The sequence below is a fragment of the Thunnus albacares genome, chromosome 2, assembly GCF_914725855.1.
Source record: "Thunnus albacares chromosome 2, fThuAlb1.1, whole genome shotgun sequence".
Classification (NCBI taxonomy): domain Eukaryota; kingdom Metazoa; phylum Chordata; class Actinopteri; order Scombriformes; family Scombridae; genus Thunnus; species Thunnus albacares.
This window is the reverse complement of record NC_058107.1, coordinates 21,626,346-21,646,416: the sequence shown is the minus strand read 5'-3', so window position 1 is coordinate 21,646,416 and position 20,071 is coordinate 21,626,346. Positions and strand designations below refer to the sequence as shown.

At 39.2% G+C, this 20,071-nt stretch overlaps 1 protein-coding gene across 6 annotated transcripts in view; it reads right to left on the bottom strand.

The window, feature by feature from the left end:
- Positions 1-1,254: 1,254 nt before the first annotated feature.
- The window catches only part of stpg2 (sperm-tail PG-rich repeat containing 2), a 61,404-nt gene continuing 42,587 nt past the window's right edge, over positions 1,255-20,071 (bottom strand). For 5 of the 6 annotated variants that reach the window (XM_044372985.1, XM_044373003.1, XM_044373021.1 and 2 more), the window contains exons 11-13: positions 16,147-16,312; positions 13,988-14,103; positions 1,255-3,200 (exon numbers count right to left, since the gene is read on the bottom strand). In XM_044372985.1, the coding sequence (XP_044228920.1) occupies positions 3,021-3,200; positions 13,988-14,103; positions 16,147-16,312 (462 nt within the window). In that variant the 3' untranslated portion in view covers positions 1,255-3,020. Of the gene's footprint in view, positions 3,201-3,874; positions 4,062-13,987; positions 14,104-16,146; positions 16,313-20,071 lie in introns of all 6 variants that reach the window. The other variant, XM_044372994.1, reaches the window with a different exon arrangement.

The window sequence follows — 20,071 nt, the reverse complement described above, 5'->3', positions numbered from 1 at the left end:
AAGAAGAGAAAACCAGAACAAGAACAAAATTGTATGCAAGATTTTATTTCTATCACAAAATAAAGACATGAGAAACCATGTTTATTCAAAAAAAAATATTTTAAAAGTGAACTATAGGACTATACATTATAGCTAACAGTCAGAAACACCCTCAAACAAGGTGAACTACTGACTTTAAACTGCCACAGCAAAACACTACAATTAGATCTTTAAACTCACTCTTTACTGTATTTAAGTGCTGTCATGGGAAAACACTAAAAAAAAACACATTGGAGGACTTGAAATAAATGTCAACTTTTATGAACAATCCGCTGAAATATCTTTTCTGGAAATAAAAAAGGATTAAAACAAACTCTATGCAACATAAATATATATTATAATTTGCGTAGTTTTGTCTTTTTGAACAGTTGGAACGTTTAAGCCTTGAGAAAGCTATGATTACCATGGAATACGAATATTAATTTCATGCTTGGTTTGGCCAAAAAATTATACATTTGCTAACAACATATTTGGACAACATATGCCCGAACAATTATCCTCCAGAAGCAGTTATTTCCTGGAAACAGTCTGCAGCTTAAGCAGCTGCCCCTCGCATGCATGTGTTTCATGCATTACACTACTGTTACCAATAAAAATACTGATCAACCTCTACTTTACAATTAGCAAGAGATCTCTCGGGGACAGCTTCAAGGTTTGGTAAAGCTAATTAGATTAAATAATGGCTGAATAGAGCGCTTTAGTAAATGAGGTAATAAAAATGCTTTTTGGATGCCTGGGCACAAAGACAATGAAAACAGCCATCATGAGGGGACCAGCGCAAGGACACAATACAATATGTCTTCATCCCACACAAGACATCTGCAAGTGACGGTGCTTGGTACTATGTGAGAGATGAGAACAGAACAGAGAAAAAGGCCCATTTGAGCATCGATCACTTTTATGCCCCTGGTCTGTTTGCATATTTTAGACCTATAAACAACATGAATGATGTGCCGTGTAATGCACCATAATCGAGATTTATTCAGTCGGGGGGTGGCGGGGTAAGGGGAGGAGATGTTCACAATCTCAGAATCAGGAGGGGCTTTTGTGGCTGTGTGTGTGTGTATGTGTGTGCGCACGCACTGTGATTTATTTGATTTAATTAGATCGCCGATGTAAAACAGCTCGCAGGGAAAAAAAGGTAAAGACGAGTGCCAAGGGAGGCATAAATAACACCAGGCTCTTTCCCCTTCCTCGATCGCTTTCTTTCCTCCTCAGCCTCTAGTTTTCTTTCAGCTCTCTGATCTTTTCCCTGCCCGTACACAATCTCAAATTTTTTTCTACATCCTCTTTTTCTTCACCTCTTTTCCTTTGCTTTCTTCTGTCTCCATTTTGCTCTGCCCATCCTCTCCCTCCCCTTCCCTCTCTCCTCCATCTCCCTCTGCTCCGCTCCCAGCTGAATAATGATAGGGGGTAAACACCTCATTAGGCTAAAAGGCCCACAGGAACAATCAGAGACATGGTACTCAGTCGAACCTGTTACTCTGAATGAGACATTTTGAACACAGCACAACAAGATGGATTCTACACAGGAAGTGGATAAGAGGGAGGGGGGCGCAGTCATTCACTGGAAAGGTTGTCCAGATCAGATATGACTAAACTGCATCTTAAAAACTAGATCTATATGCATAGTGTCATCTGTGCATCCTCTGATGCTTAAACACTTCTTGTGGCTCTCTTCCTGTCCCTCTTTGTTTCCTGTGGACACACAGAGCCATGAATATCTGATTTATAGTGAGTGATCAGCAGAGAAGAGGAGCATAAATCTACACTCTCCAGTAGTAACGGCCAGTAAAAGTAGTTTATCTGACACTTTGAACCGCCTGCATCGCCTCATCACAGCCAACCATCTCTACCTCTCTGATACCAGACGTACAAGGTCAGAAACTTGTTTCACTTTTCACCTTTCAGCTGTTTTCACATTTACTTTCATATAGAAAGTTATTCCTCCCTCTCTTTTTTACTTTTTTTTTACATTCTCTACGCTTGACTTTAAAATGTATATCAAAAGTCCTTGATTTAAAAAATGTATCCCTAGTAGCCAGTGGCAGACCTTGAGATTTCAGTGGTCTTTGAATTACCGCATCACCTGAGAAACTTATTGAGCTTGTGTTTAACCGTAGTCGCTCTAGGTGAGGACGCTAATTTAGATTTCTTAAATTTAGGGCGTATTTCCCTTTATCATTGCTCCACATGTATTTTCTTCTCTCTCTCTCTCTATCCAGCCTCTCTCCTCTTACAGGTGTTTGAAAGCATCAGAGTATTTGTACACTCAATATTTAATGTTGTAGCCACATAAGCCTGGGCAGTGAAATTTGGACAGATCTCTCCTCTGCATGCTCAGTTAAAACCAAACCAAAAACAGCAAAACACGGCACAAGCAACAAGACAAGCAATCGCACCAAGAATGAGACCGAAACAATGCATGTTGGTGCATTGGTGCAGCATGTGTGTGTGTGCATTAAACAAAAGATGAGGCTAATTTGATTAATGAGCAAAGCATATCAGTGTACAACCAAATTGGAACATAAGTCATGAGTCTTTTATATGACTTTCACACCTGTTTCTCTGGTAGTCAGCACAAATATACATAATGAATGGCTTCATGATTTATGCATGCTAAGCAATAATGTATGGCTACGAATCTTTAGGAATTCTAATGGCATTTTTTATAATTGTCTCTTGTGCTGGTTCACTGTCATTAAATAAAACATGATTTCTGACAATCCCCACCTCAGGAAGAAAAGATGCAGACTTTCCCAGGTTTCCTGTCACTAGCAGATGTGAGCAGCATGGCGATCTGTCTTGCAACATGAGTAAAAATAAAATATTTTTGAAATTTTAAACTATACTTTATATATGAGGACGAATTGATTTTTTGATTGCTGCTTTAAGAAAATAAAGAGCCACGTGTTTCTCTTTTTTTAAGAGCTGCTTTGGAAACACTTTAGACAATATTCATATTAATAGCTCTTTAATTGTTATTGATTACCAAAGTGGCTTATGCAGAGAGAACAGATCCACAAAAACAGCTGAATCAGTGTGTCAAGCTTATCATTACTGAGAGGAAAGGATGAGGAAACCAACAGCTGTAGATGCACTGTACGTATCTCTCCATGCGACACTGAAGAAAGAGCAGTCATCTTCCTCCAAACACCCACCTGCAATTATTAAAATAGCAAAGAAAATAAATTCATCAGTCAGTATATTGCTCCAGTAAATTTTAGGTTTAAAAAGTCACAAGTTATTAGCTGCTCTAATTAGTAAATTATCTGTGAAATTAACTGTGAGGACAATTTCTAACAATTTCTAACACACACAAAAATGAGGAGTATTACCAAAACAACAGCTCTGGGGATCTACTGTGCATTATTTGTTGGCAAATTTTGGGCTTAGACACGCACACACACCCATAAAACACACACATACAAGCAGCAGAACAAACAGGAATTGGACAGACTGCTTAAGCAAGTTTTCAAAATAACAACGCCAACAGAGAGAAGCTTAAACAAGCTATGAAATATTCAAGTGATTACTGTCACTATCACAATTCATCTAAAACAGTTTGTTCAGAAAACCTCTTCAAGCTTTGTTTTGAATTGCACAATACTATTGCAATATCCATGCAAGATCTCACTAAAACCACTTTCCTGTTCATTTAATGAATAAGCTTTGTTATGTTACAATTCAATAATTGAAAATAATCTCACTCATGATCAATTATACATTCAACAGAAATGGATTTAACCATAAATATTCATGAAAAATCAGCTTTCTCCAGAATATGAATTGAAAGGATTGACCTGTCACTACCCTCTCACCCCTCACCCCTCACCTCTGACCCACAGAGAGCTCTAGGAAGTGCTACTGGTGATGAAGGTGTTGGGTGAGACAGCATTAATGGTTTTGTGTCCCGTTATTGGGCCAGGGGCCACGTGGGAGGAACAGGAGGTACGCAGAGGGTTGTTGAGCGTCACGTTGAAGGTGCCCTTCAGCACCGTGTTCATGATGCCTGGACTCAACTGCAGACACAATTAGAAATAGGAAGGAACAAAAAGAAAGGAAACAATGAGGCAAAGTAAGAGTTATAGCTTTGTGTCACACACACAAAGGAAAAGGGAATGTTTTAAGACAGTGGTTCTCAAACTTTTTCACATCAAGGACCGCTAAACTGACACAAATTAGACCATGGACAAGATTTTGTCCCAGGGTCCCCAATCTGGTAGGATTTTTGCTTTTAGATGTTTTATTACAGAAAGTGTATAAAACCCACGATCAAAATAGTCACACATTCTGTCATTGTGTTACTTATGGATGGAATTATAGTGAAAATATTTTTTTTTTTTGCTGGGGACCCCTGGGGGTCCCTGGACCCCACTTTGAGAACCACTATTTTAAGACATAAAAATACTCTGCTTGGAATAATCATATGTGTTTGACATGGTTTTTACACAAAAAGTTACACAATTACCTGTTTAAAAATGCTAAAAATTACATCTACACTACTCAACAAGATGTCTCCTACATCACCAAAAAGTTCATTCTCAGTGTAAATTTATGCGCTGGAGATTCACACATCCAGATCATGTCTGTCATCACAAAACTCAGACAGAGAAACTTTCCCTCCTTCAGCAGGTTAATGTTAAACCAGCCTTGAAGTTGTTTTACAATTGCATAAAGCTGAAACACAGAACAGTCCCGTTGTACAGAACATTGTGCAAGAAAAAAAAAATGAATGAATGAACGAATGACTGGGTGGAAGGCAGTGGCTGAAAACTAGTATGATGGTTGTTGTTGTCTTCTGGCTTGAAAACAGGACAATTCTTCACATTTTCCACCAACTGCCCTCGTTTTTACTGCAGTCCACTAAACTGTCTCATAAACCACGTCCCTTGACGGAGTATGAACTTGCCACCTCATGTGAAACAGCTTCACAGTGTCTGTCAAGATATGAACACACACCACCTAAACACAGAACTTGCTTAAGACTGAGGAGCTGTGCACTCTGGTGTATTTGACTTATCCTGATATCTGTTACTTCATATCTCTCAAAAGTTTAGTGTGAAGTAAGGTAAGATTCAGGGTGGCTTATGAAGTGATTTTTTTTTTCTTTGTCTACAGTAGCCTTTGTTCAAGTCTTGGTACTGCAGGGCGTTTGTAGTGTCAGAGGAGGTCACTGGACTATTTCTTAAAAGTAAAATTGCTATTAATTTCTAATATTTTAGCATCTACAACTTCAGCTTTAAACATAACTTAGATCCTAAAAACACATACATGTAGCAGACAAAACTATAATGATTGTTGTTTTTCTCATTGAACCCACAAATATGGAACTAGCATTACAGCACACATACACATGAAGTATTAGTCTGTCTGTCCACAGTCTTACCAAGGGTACATGAAAAAAGCAGACAGCACATAAAAAAACAAAAGAAATCCATAAACTTCAAAGTCTGACTTTAAAATTACCTTGCCAAAAAAAGAAAATCTCTCACACACACACACACACACACACACACACACACACACACACACAAGCCAAGATGAAGATGCAGACATACATGCATATATACGCTGTATGCACACACACTTGATCCACCATCCCTCCCACCCAGGTACTGCCTAAGGAATCTACTTCCTCTATGTTGTCAAATCTCTCTCTCTCCTCTCTCTCTCCCCCCGTGTCTGTCTTTCTCCCCGCACTTCCTCCCCTAACCTCCCGGTGCACATACAGACATCAGTATGCCGGAGATGCCACAGTAGGATTTAGGCACATTGGCGGGGCCGCTCAGATCTTAGTATTGATCCTAATGGGAAAAGGGTTGCGGGTTCAACTCCAGGTCACCCTCAGGGTTGCCCAGGAGGTCGAGGAGATAGGGGAAGAGCCCTTGGAAGTGACGACACCATCAGCATGGCAATGATGAGGGAGATTATGGGATGTTTCACTAGGTCAAAGAGGGAGAAGGAAAAGGGGATCTATGCAGGGAGTTGGTGATTATGTTACTCTGTCTGTACACAGAGGTGTACAAGTGTGCACACAGGAGCAGAAGAAAGTGCAATGCAGGGAAGTCTTTCCCACAACACACATACATGTACAGTACATGCTACATAAAAGTAACACAAGCTTCACCCAATGTACTATGCATATGCACATGCCAGCAAAATTAGGGATGCCTTTTCTGTATAGGTGCATGTAGAAATTAGCATATCACATACCAATTTGGAACCACACACAAAGGCAAACATGATGCATACGGACGTTATCTAATCGATGACCTCTGTTTAAAGGGGACATATTATACTTCTTGTGGTTGTGTTGTTATTTGTATTCTGTATGTCTGATATCTGTGCTAAACATGGTCAGAGTTCCAAAACTTAAGGTTAACGTATGTCGAAATGCTCCCTGCAAGACAAAAGCCAGGGCTTCAACCTTCTTTGAATCCTTTCTTTGTGACAGCTTTTCTACCTTGCAGACGAGCTGATGTCAGCTCATAAACGGCCATCCACTCTGTAGCTTTTGCTGCTAAGGTTCTTCTATGTGCTGTTTGCGCTGTCCATTGTCATATTTCAGATCAGATTCTGGCTCGAACATGTACGGATGTATCTTAGAAGTTGACATTTTAAGTAAAGAACGAGAAAAAGTAGCGAAATCCTACTACTATAGTTTGTTTCATGGTTTGTTGATGTAGCCTCTGAAGCCACTGAATGTCTTCTGATGAGTGTAGAGCGAGCTCCTCGGGATGGGCGGGGGGGCTAAAATGGTCACCGAGACTGAACTGAGGGACTGCGTAATGGGTCAGTATGAGTTAAATAAGGAGTAAATCATGCAAAGATATTCTGGTAGAGCCCCCAGATTAAAAATATATACCTGGAAATGTATATAATGTGTCCCCTTTAAAGGTATACTTGAGTTCATCAGCAGTTAGCTTCACAATGTAGGTTCAACTGATAAAAAACATACTCATTCATTCATTTTTCCTATACCCACTATAATCTATTCCAAGACAGGAAAGTACCCACATACCCAAACTTGTAGTTAAGCTACAGTTTCCAACACCCACAGAAAAAAAGACAGGAGCAAACAAACACATGCAAAAGTTTGTACTGAGGGAGTAACCTTGCTGTTCTTGTCAGAAAAATAGAGGAGAGCGTGATGAAAAAGTATCAGGCTGCTGTGCTTCCCACTTGGAAGCATTCAAAGTAGAAGTATAAAAACTCTCATGTGGAGGAAGCGCATGTAGAGACACAAACAGCACACCCCGAGGAAGGTTTGATGAAATGTCAGCTTAAGGACACCTTCTGTTCTGACTCATAATGAATACCAAATAAACTTGAGCTTCTATTTTATGTTTGGCTCTGGATGTACTTTGCACTCGGCCAGTTTATATCTCAGCAAAGCTCGCAGCATTTAATTAATACTTGTTTCTGCTTGACGTCTGCTCCCTGTGACTTTTTATATTCCCGTGTTCTATCCACACACTCCCCTCTCTGTTAAATTAAGCTCAACCAATAAGAACAGTGTCGTGAGTGAGAAGGTAATCAGGCCTACTTTCCAGAAGTAGATACCTCACATGGTGCATTTAATGGAAGCACCAAATGAGCCCTCACTGTGGCCTAATGCCGCTCAAGTAGATAGCTTTGTGTCATTACATACACACGTATGGGTGGACGCACACGCACACGCACGCTGATGCTAATGCTGAAATAGGTACTTTAACTACCCTCTTCAGCTGCTCGATTTGCTGCTGTCTGTCTCTCTGCTTCCTTTCCTCTTCACTTTTTTTCCACCTTTTCATCACTCTGTCTCTTCTCCCTCTCTCTTTCCTAACCCTTCCTGCCTCTCTCTCACTGCTATCATCCCGCACTCTCTGCCTGCTCGTCTTCCAAACTCTTATTTCTGTCCCTCTCTGCACCACTTCACATCATCTTTAACTCTGTATGGCCTATGGTGTCATATAGATTCGCAGTCACACAGCTCGAGAGCTTAGACATGCATTCCACCAAAAAAAAAAAAAAAAAGAAAAAAAGAAGAAAGAACCAAAGCTCCAAAAGCTTAGTTGAGTAAGGCGATGTCTCACTCACAATGCAAGACTCTCTACCAGGTATGAATCACAACACATTTATTTGTTAGTGTCAATAGTCTTCCCTTCCCCTTCCAAGCGTATAGGGGGACTTACAGTGGCCGTGAAACTCACGAAAAACGCTAAAGGCCCTCTCTAGAGCCAGTGTTTGGTTTGTTCGTTCTGGGCTATTGTGGTAACATGGCAATGCAATATGGCGGGCTCCGTGGAAGAGGACCCACTCCCTATGTAGATATAAAAGGCTCATTCTAAGGTAACAAAAAGACAACGATTCTTATTTTCAGGTGATTATACACTAACTAAAACATACTTATGAATATTATATTCCATTTCTGCCAAGTCCATTCCACTGGATGCCACTAAATTCTACACACTGCACCATTTTAACATTAAAATGTGTATTATGTGTCTGAAATGTATATGATTTTTTTTCTTTAAAAGGGCAAGCCACTCAATTTACAGAAGTTCAGTTTAGTCATCATGAGGAGTACTACTCAGCCTGTGAAAACAGTCGTATGATGTCTTCAGTGGCTCTGGAGAAGCTTTCTCAAGTCTGCGAAAAATAACGCTGATGATGTCATCAAGGTTATTCTGTTTATCTCTGTTTGAGCTTGAGACTTGAAATTAATATAAAACAGAAATCCTGTGTAACAAACTGGAGGTGTGGAGTTTAAACGATGTCTGAATTTATCAGTCTAATGAAAGACAGCATCAAGCTGCATTATGGGAAGTGTGGGATCCAAGGTTTTTGGGCAGTAATGATAACTGGTGCTTCCACTTTAGAAATTATTTTTAAAATTCACACAAGCCCCCAAAATTTATCAAAGTGTAATGCTAAGTATCTCTTTAATAGTACTTTGAAAGACTTTTAAAGGCATGTTTGTTTTATTATCATATATCTGAATATATTCACACTTTCACTTACAGTTTTTTTTTGCCCTATTTCATATGCTGCCAATTTATCAAAGTTTCAGGATTTGTTGTTTGTTTTTCTATCTATCCATTATCTTTACCCACTTATCCTGTTCGGAGGCTGGTGCGTCTTCAAGCTCACATTGTGATCACTGAGGAGGTCGCCAGTCTCACAGAACTGACCCTACATGTCTTTGTTTTACATCTTTAGTCTACTGGTTTATATGGAAACTAGAACACCCACTGGAAACCCACAAAGAAACACTGGTGGATTCAAACCCAGGACCTACTGTAACAGTTTTCTCGCTGTGAGGTGACAGTGCTAACCCATGCACCACCACACTGCCCCAAGATTAGTTTCTCCATTATGAAGTTTATTTATTGTTTATTTATTGGCCTGCATTTCAGTTCTAGGTACCATTCTGATTAACTTTATTCCAAAAAAAACAGGCCGGTATTGAAGATCTAATCATATAACTAACCTCTTAGAGCAACACATTTATAGTTTGAGCCAATTATCTCCTAGCATTAACTCTACTCTCTGGTTGACTAAAGTGGCTGCAGACAAACACTTGACAAGCTAAAATGGTGGATTTTTACTTCAGTTTTGATTTAATGCCGTGGTTGAATTAATAGTTTTTGGAAGTTTTTTTGCTTTCACATACCCAGGGAGAGGAGAGGAGAGGAGAGAAAAGGGGAGAGGATCATACAAGGTACTTCAACAGTGTGACTAGTTACTGTCAGTGGAAAAATTCCCACAGCTACAGTTTCTCGTCATAACAGAGAGTAATGGAGCAGAGCAACGGAGACAGAAGCAGAGAGGGACAGGAAGGAAAGATTAAGAGAGGAGAATATAGCATATGGTGATGAAGAAAACAGTACATCTAAATAGGAATATAGATGTTACAAAAATGTGTAAGGTGCATTCTGTCTTAATCTTAAGCTTCTGGACTGAGCTTAAGATTGTTCAAACCAACAAAAACTAGACAAAACAGGTAACAACTCTCTCCACAGACAAAAAGTTTTTTTCTGGACTTGACAGTCAGAAATGATCACATATTGAACTATAATTAGTGTTTTGTCTCTAGGCAAGCCCTAATATCCACAAATTCCTCTTCTGAAAAAGAAATAGACATCCATCAAAAATGGTTTCCAATTCAATTTGCACTGAAAAGACTAAGAAACTCAGTAAAAACTCTTCAAACATGAGGGCAACAAGGACTGCAAACTCTGCAAAGAGAGCTGGAGGAGACTTTACTTCATCACGGTGAGGTGAAGTTCAGGTGAGCTGTGGTGTTGTACTGAAAACTGATGAACTGGATAATGAAATTATTCTCAGTCATCGCACACCATGCTATTTTACCATCCTCCTCAGTTTTTTATTATTATCTATCCCATTACATGTGGTCAACAATCTTGAATCCAGTCCTAACAGCTGGACATGTTAACATAATTCTAATGAGAACAACAGGCAGCATGCGGATCAGAAGACTTACATTTTTTTACCACATAACCAAAAGAAATATGGTAGAAAGAGACAGAGGAGGAGAGAGGCAAAGACAGCAATGAGAGACACAGAGGTCATGAACTGTGGAGAAGAAGACAGGGAGAAGTTGAGGAGATAAATCCACACAGAGACAAGCAGACTGAGAAAAAGAGAAGGATGAGCTCTGTGATAACATTACCCCCGTAGACATGAACATGACGATAAACTGCATAGTGAGGTTTAAATCAAACTCTGTGGTTTTATCTTTGATTTTCACCACTCAAAGTCAGAAGGGACTGGAAGCGACATTAGCTTTGTCAGAAATGTATTATATCAGGATAAACCCCTTGAGATGTATCATCTCGTTTTCAAGGGGTCCCAAACAAACACTCACAAAACAAATGGGAAACAGAACAGTACAAGACACAATAATATATAACACAACAATGACAAACACCAATCAAACAACAAACAACCAAACTAAAGCCTCTTTCACGCATAGTTCCCAGTAAATTACTGGGATAACCTTTCAGGCACCACTAGTGATTTTCACTATTCACACATGCAGCTACATTCAGGAACATTTCTGTCTTGCACCTTTTCATACATGCCATAGCAAAGCCGGAATAGATGGGGCAAGGGACAGTCCAGTAGATAATGGTAATGCAACACTTATGGATGCCAACCACCATAAAACTCAACAGAGGAAGAGGTCGAAACTCACATAACTCAGATCAAACTGTCAAACTAGGCAGTCCTGATCAAATATGAATGAAGATTATGTTACTCCATTGCCTATTTCTCGCCTCAGATATTTTCAGAAATACATTTTAGTGTACTGTTTAGCCATAATATGAGAAAGTTTGTGACGCGGCCACCATGTTGAAATCCCTGAACTCGCAGTATGTCACCCTCACGTCAAGTCTTGATTGGTTTCGCTCCACATGAAAGCGTCTCTCGTCAGACAGACATAATCCTGTACGGATATTTACAGGCAACTTATTCGAATCAGAAGGAGCCCGAAACAGAAAAGTTTTTTTACCAACTTCCTTAGATACATAGTGGTCTATAAAGAAAGGTAAGTTCAGAGTCGATCCACACACCTAGATATTATTTTTTTCTATATTCTGAAGAAATCTACCATTTACAAGTTACAAGTTAAAATCAAAGAGTTGGATTTGGAGTTGAGGTTCTGTCTCACACCAAGAAGCATTTAATAGGTTTTTGTTTTATTGAGCAGTAATTTGTTAGCTGACAACCAAGTTTGTAGTATATTAAAAATCAGATTGCAGGGCCTCTTGAATTTGTGATATAAAGGCTTTTGATGTATATATAATAGTATCATCTGCATGTGCACAACAATCAGAAAAAAGAGTAGATCATTAATAAAAATAAAGAAAAGAAGTGGTCCTAAAGTAGAACCTTGAGGCACACCTATCTGCTGAGTAAGCAAATCTGATTTAAACCCTCTCAAAACAACTCATTGTTTTCTCTTGTGAAGAGACAACTTAAACCATAGCAAGGCATGTTGGGAAAGACCGATAGCATGAAGCTTGTCCAAAAGAAGATAGTGATCCATCAGATCTCAAGCTTTGGTGAGATCAATAAATATTGCTCCTGTCTGATGACCACGATCAGATGCAGAGAAAACATTGATGGTGAATTTTAAGAGAGAAGTAGTTGTGGAAAAGTTAGATCTGAAACCAAATTGATATTGAGAAAGGATATTATTATTGTTATTAAGGTACTGTGATAATAGATTATAAATATGTTTTTTAAAAGTACTTTGGCAATGGAACAGATAATTGAAATAGGTCTGTAATTATTGGGATCAAATGTGTCATCATCCTTTTGGAGAGAAGTAATACATGCAGATTTCCAAATAGCTGGTATTTCACATGTACATAGTGAAAAATTAAACAGATCAGCCAATGGGTAGATGAGAATATGAGATGCTAATTTAATAAACTTAATTTCAATCCCATCAAGTCTGGGAGCACTGCTCTCTTTCAAATCATGAATGGCATTGCAGATATCATTAGGAGTTATTGTATAAAAATAAAAAGAACTTTGACAAGCTGAAATGGAATTAGAAGTCATGTACACTGTTAAGAATTAAATTAGAACAGGCAGAGGAAAAATGCTGATTGAATGCAATGAGGAATCATTCAGTATTGTATCAGCAACCCTTCATTTACCAGCAGAACATTTATCTGATGTATGAAATAGGTTTTTTATTTTGCTCCAAAATTGTTTTAACCCGACGCACCAGATGGTTTGTTACACAGAGCCATCTGAGAGGTTGTCCTTGGCAACTGTTGGGAAAAGGGCAGGTACTTTTAAAAAATACTAGATTGGATAAATCATCTGTCTATCACCATCTATCACTGTCTTACCTTGGAGGCAGCTGGATTCGAGAGATAACGAGAACATGTGAGAATTCTCATAGGACGCTGACTGGTCCGAACCACTGGTGGTTTGGACACAGGCGCATAACTTAAATCCTGACGAGATGGATTCTTGTATGATCTCACGATTTTGTGATCTTGTGAATCCAGCTGCCTCGCTTTGACTTTAAAAATTATCACTCAGAAATTCTTTATAGTAATTAGATTTAGCATTTCGGACTTGAGTATTGGTGATATTTCTTAATTGTCTGTATGTTTCCCAGTCAGCTTGTTTACTTGTCTGATTAAATTTTGCTCAAGCTTTATCTCTCTGCCTAAAAAGAGATATGAGTTCTTCATTCAGTCATCTCACAAAGACATTCACCAGCAGCTGTAACCCAGAGCTGTAATTCCTATTAAAACACACTGAAATAGAGCTGAGAGAGAGAAAGAGATTAGGTTTCATTACAACTGTATTATACTTCAACCTTAAAGTGCATTTGTCTCTGTCAGTAGTCTAAGGTGGGTGCATTTAACAACATTACACTTAATAAAAATACACTCACTTTTCCCGGTTTAATTTAACCGGGCAGGTCAATTAAGAGCAAATTCTCCCACAAAGTTAAAAGCCGCCTTGAGCAGGAAACTGCATCATTCAGCCTCGTGTTGCATCGGTGGAGAAACAGAGATTGGTCGAAACCGCAGAAACTTATTGGAGTTTGGATTTTTTTTGTGAAGCAATCAATTTCTTCCGCACAACTCAAGGTCACAGAGAGAACTCTTAACAATCTAATCTCTCACAGAGGATCACAACATAATGTAATGCCAGACATACATTTGTGCCTCTTGTGCACAAACCAGACACACAAAAACACACACAACAGAGTCTGTGTACATCCCGGTACGCTTTTACTCTTAGAAGTAAAGAGACATTAAAATCAAAGAATGTACTATCCACACATATCAATGCACTTGTACGATACGCTAATACTGAATGTTGGCTGCTCTGGGAGTCGTGCAGAGTGTAGTGGGATGTAATAATGTTCTACAAGAGTAAAATGTAACTTTAACAGCATGTTTACCTGATAAGAGCCAGGCCCAGGATTGGTGTTCACAGAGACTTTGAATCGATCTTCTCTTGAGGAGATTAGAGCCATTTGAGGGAAGGATTTCACATTGGGGTTGTACCGGTCAGGGCCTGATGAACACATACACACGTAATCCACATCTAAGCTTCAAATACATCATTTCATACTTAGCTGCTTTAACAGAGGCAGGCAAGACTGGCGTACAACCACAAAGGCATGCAAACAAACAAGCTTCAAACTACTCAAAATTTTCAATTAATTATGTTTTTTATGGCAGCATACAGTACCCTTCAGCAACAGTATTGGTTATAACATGACAGAACATACAACATTTGTTGGGATGTACAATATTTTCAGAAACAGCAGATCCAGTTCATACATATTTTAAGAAAACCACCAACTGCAAATGTGTATTTTTTGTCTAATACAAATGTTTTATTTGTTCAAGTTTTTAAGTGTTACATCTTTGGGGGTTAAGGATAGGTTAAATAATTTTGGTTAAAGCTGAAATCTCTAACTTTCTGCACATTATTGTGGTTGACAATGATAAGAGGTCTACAGAATAATTGCAGTGGCAGATAATATTGAAGTGTTGTTCATTCAAATTTAACCATTGCATTGAGATTAAGACAAAGTGTTTTGGTCAAGGTTATTATAAGGTTTTAATCATGTTTTTTTTCTTGGTTTGCACCTTTTCATACACAGTGGATGAAAAATGTCACAGCATTATGGGTGTGCAGTATGAGTCTGATCTATTTCACCAGAGCTTGCTGGCTTTTTTCATGTGTTGCATTGTAATGTAGCTGTAACTGTTTGGACTATGATCAAAGCTCAGGCTACCGTAATACTGAACCACCATGCTGTCCTGCACCCAGGCATGAGGTGTTTTGTATTAAAAAAAAAAAGAGTCTATGTTATGAATAGACACTTACAAAAACACAAAACACGCACACACTCTCACTCACAGTGTTGCAAGGGGTAAAAACAAATTCCTTCTAAAAAGCTAAAAAGTTCCATTCACATTTAATTCTGAAAAATGAAAATTGAAAAAATGAAGAAGCTAAGCCTTGGGGGTTTATCCATTACACAACATGTTTCCATAAACCATTTTATTTAAAACCTCAACCACCAACTTTTCAGGAATTATGGAAACAACTTTTTGAGATTGTTTAATGGACCCCAGGGTTATGGATCGTAATCAGAATTATGATAAGAACAATAAGAAACAAATTACATTACTGGTCCAACATTGTTGTAAGACAGCAGCAGGTGCTTTGTCTGACCCATTGGCTGCAGTCAGCTTATGCCTACACAAATATGAGGTGACTTTCAAAGTTACACATAAACACATAGCCTACCTAAAAAACACAACACACATGCATAATAAACACCTTTATCCACTGTTAATGTCACAGAGCATTATGAGTAACACTGTCATTCTGCAGGGACTTTGTGTATACTATGTGTTATCATTAAATGCCTTTACCATCAGGAATATGATTGCAGGGGACGCAGCATGATGAGGAATATAATGTACCCTAATGTTCCATACACTGTAGGCCAATTCATGAATGCAAATTCAATAATGGGTAAAATGATGTGTGTGTGTGTGTGTGTGTGTGTGTGTGTGTGTGTGTGTGTGTGTGTGTGTGTGTGTGTGTGTGTGTGTGTGTGTGTGTGTGTGTGCACTATTAGGCATATTTCAGTGTGTGTGTTCCAGTGTCCACATGTGTGTATGCTTGTGCTCTGCATATCTGTTTCAGTGTGTGTATGTATATGAGTATGAAAGAAGAAACACTACTGCAAACAGTCCAAATCTATTTATATGCAAATTGGATTTTGGTTAAACGGTTTGGGGTGCCTCATGGGTTGAGTCCCTAGGTGAAATGGGGCTATTCATAAATTATCCAAGTAAGTCATGAATCTATCAATTTTGAAACAACATTTTTCAATGGGAGTGTAATTGAGGTAAATATTAGGTTAGAAGCCCACAGAGATGGAGCTAATTGGACAATATGATGGGGAAAGGGTAGAGCTGCACAGTTTCGCTGATAGATAGATAGATAGATAGATAGATAGACAGACAGATAAACAGACAGACAGACAGACAGATTAGATAGATGTGGTCGTATGTTTTTGTGTGTGTCTGATACCTGGTACACTGGGGTCACATTGTAAGAAGAAATCATTCCGTGGTGCAGCTGAGAGAAAGCAGGTGTGTCGTCTCTTGGCTCCCTCACTTCGGGGTTCAGAGAAGGAGTTGCCATTAGTTTTCTCAAATGCCTTAATCACATCATAACTCGTGGCTGGAGGGGAATCCTACAGGGAAAGTAGAGGAAAAAGCTTCTTAGTTTACATGTACATAACAAGACTAGGGGCTCTATTTTCGTGCCAGGGCAGGGCGTAAAGCACAGTGGCGCACCGGCAAACTACTATTTTCCTGCTGTTCACTGAGGTTATTTCCTCAACTGCACCAAGTTGGTATCTTGGTGACTTGCTGTGCACCACACTGGGAGGAGAGGCGCAGTAGAGGGTGTGGTGATGCCAATCCAGCAGCACACTGCAATCTTGGTGCCAAGAATGAATACATCTGGCACCATCCGCTGCTTGCCAGCTCAGAGCAGATTGAAAGCTCAGCACACTTATGTTCCGTAATTATTTATCACTTTATTTGGGGTGGCTGTGGCTCAGGAGGTAGAGCAGGTCATCCACTAATCGGAAGATAAGCGGTTCGATCCCTGGCTCCTCCAGTCCTTGGGCAAGATACTGAACCCCAAATTGCTCCCGATGGCTGTTTTTTTGTGTTTTGCTTGTCTTTAACTTTCCAGACAGTTTTTTTTTCTGGTAATGGCATAAATACCCGTGAGACTGAATAAAGATGAGAGTGATTCTTACCAGCATCTGTCATCCACAACAGCTAGCATCCTATACTGACAGCCTTTTCTTCACCCTGGTGACTGTCTGTAAAGCCATCTGAAGGCAGCAGGAACCTGCTCCATCCGCAGACTCTAATTGGAATGATGTTTCGCGTTGTCAAGGCACCATTACGCCCACCAGATCTGCTGGTTAAACTGTGTGCAACCAGCACCACACTGTTGCAAAATAAGTACAGAGACCTCTGTGCTTATATGAACATCAAACTTATCAGTTATGATCAATTATTCTGTACAGTTTTTCAGAACAGGGCTGGCCAAAGTGTCGCCTGGAGCTCCACATTTTAATTTACAATACAGGTAGACGTGTCGCCTTGATGAGCGACATGTGATAGAGATTGTGAGGGTTAAATTTTATACAAATGTGTTTCAAAAACCCCAAACTCTCATGTGTGCATGACGTGAACCGTAGTGTGGCTATGAGAAAATTTGACCGGCAAAAAATCTTATATATATATTACTTCTTCATCAATTAACAAGTTTGAGTCCTCGTCTTCAACTTCCAAGTCCAAATGCAGTCAATGCTCAGGTCAAAGTCCAAGTCCAAGTCATCGGTGTGCAAGTCCAAGTCGAGTCTCGAGTCCTGAAAATCAGGACTCAAGGCGACTCGAGTCCAAGTCCTGGACTCGAGTACTACAACACTGGTGATAGCATGCTAACATTTGCTGATTAGTACTAAGCACAAACTACAGCTGAGGCTGATGGGAATGTCAATTTTGCGGGTATTTCGTCGTAAATCAAAGTATTGCACAAATAAAAATTTTGACCTGATGATGGTCCTATATGAAGACTCAGGGTCAACAAAGTTATTACAATTCATCCTGAGGGGAACATGAATGTATGGCATTCCTGGAAATCCATCCAATAGTTATTGAGACATTTCATTTTTGACAATGTGTTCACTATGTGTTGACATATTTTACTGGATAAGTGAAAACTTTGACATGCTGGAGGCACTAGAGGAAAAGTCAGAGGATTACCAAAGTCAGTGGGATTCATCCTCTGATAACCATGAATGTTTGTGCAAAATTTGATGGCAATCCATTTAATAGTTGTTGAGATATATCAGTGTGGACCAAAGTGGTGGATCGACATACAGAACCTTGCCGAGGGAATGGCTAAAAACATTTTTAAAATTTCTACATATCTTGAATTGAATGATGGTGAAGGAAACAAGAGGTGGCACCTGGCACTGTCTCTAACACTCAGGGAAATGTCTGACTATGTAAAACATAATCATACACAAAATGTGGCATTTCAGGGGTCCCCTCATTACATTACACGACTGACAGATCCACAGTACAATGGAAATTCAAGGTATTATAAATAACAAATGATCCAATCACCCATCTGTTATCAGAACACACTGTCAGACTTGTTCTAATATCACCAACATACACACATTCATAAATGAATATCGGCGTTCAGAAGCAAGGACATACATATCACATCATCTACATGCAAATGCAGACAAACACACACACATACACACACACCCACTGATCTCCTCCCTGGCAAAAATGAGAGGTTAGCTTTCATTGGTCATTATGCCGCTTCTCTAGAGAGAGGAATGATAGAAACATGTGCAACATTTCGAAAATATCACATGTAATTTCAGATAAATCGTCTGTATATCAAGGCCATTACAGTCATTAATGTATTGCTAATAATTCATTGCTAGTTCATGGAGGAACCATTGCTGATGTGAATGTAACAGATCCCACTGACAACAGTTACAGAAATTTAGATCTGAAAAGAGAAATGGGTGAATTATATCACCTGGTGAGAAACTTGCACTACCTCCGCTGCAGAGGAATCTGAGTTACTGGGGATTTGTCTTGTCGGTGGCTCTTTGAATAATTGATGGCGAAGGCTGAATATAGCTGCGCGATCCATTTATCCTAAACATAGCAGAGCTGTCATTTACCTCAAACTGTCATTTCCCAACCGCTGTTTTCTCCTTCTCCTCCTAGTAGCCGTCCATCTTTAATCATCGCTAACCCAGGCCATTTAGCTTTTCATTATAGACACAGTGGGAGGAAAAGGAGGCGAGCACAACATGTGCACGACAATCCAATCTCACACACACACACACACACACAAACACACATACACAAAGATAGTCAATTTACAGGCACACACACACCTACACAAACTGATTCTGCGTGATGTTGAAAGAAACTGTGGCATTGCTGAAAAGTAAGATGAATTGAATGATGGTGAGGAAAATTTGTGTCATTTGCTACTGTTTCCCATGGTTTGCTTTGGGGTGCATTAGACATACACACACACACACATGCACACACACATGCACCTATAGGCACACATCTGTCACAGATCTATCTAACAATGCACAGCAATCGTCCTCCAACCCCTAGAACATATTGTGCACACACACATACCTATCGGGGAGCCATATGGTCTGTAATTATACCTGAATATAGAGCATACCACTGTTCCCAGTAGCAGTCATCACCTATTGACAGCACTCAGGTTGACTTTAATTACACACTCATGACATTTAGACAGCTCAATACTTATCTTCTGAAATATACACACAGAGATACACACAAACACACCCTTTCCTAATGATTCTGTCACATTGCCCTTGACTGTCAAGAAAAATATCCCAGAGTTCACATATACTGTAGATGCCAGATACAAACTGGGCAGGCAGGCAGGCAGTGACACAGACTGACTGAAACTGAATATTGATGTGATGCAAGCACCAGATTGTCAGACCTGACAGCATTTTTTTAATGAAAGCGAAACGAGACAAATTAACACAAAAAAATAAAAATATTATTAATATGATGCATGCAGAATGTCACACATGAACATAAACATGTGTTAACGTGTGGTTCACTGAGACAAACATATTGTGGGAGAAAATCATTTGAGCATGAAGTCATGGTAAATACTAAATAAAGTAACACATAGCTACTAAATTAAGTAAAAGTGTACAACGAGTGCCAGTGAAGACATACCGTATGTACATATTACATTAGATACTGTCCCAAAGCACACTGTGCATAAATTGTGTCCAACTCAAAGTCACATGTCTAAATAGAAATAAAACATCCTAATGCACAACATTTCATCAATGCAAACACAAAACAAACTTTAAAACTGACAAACAAAAAAT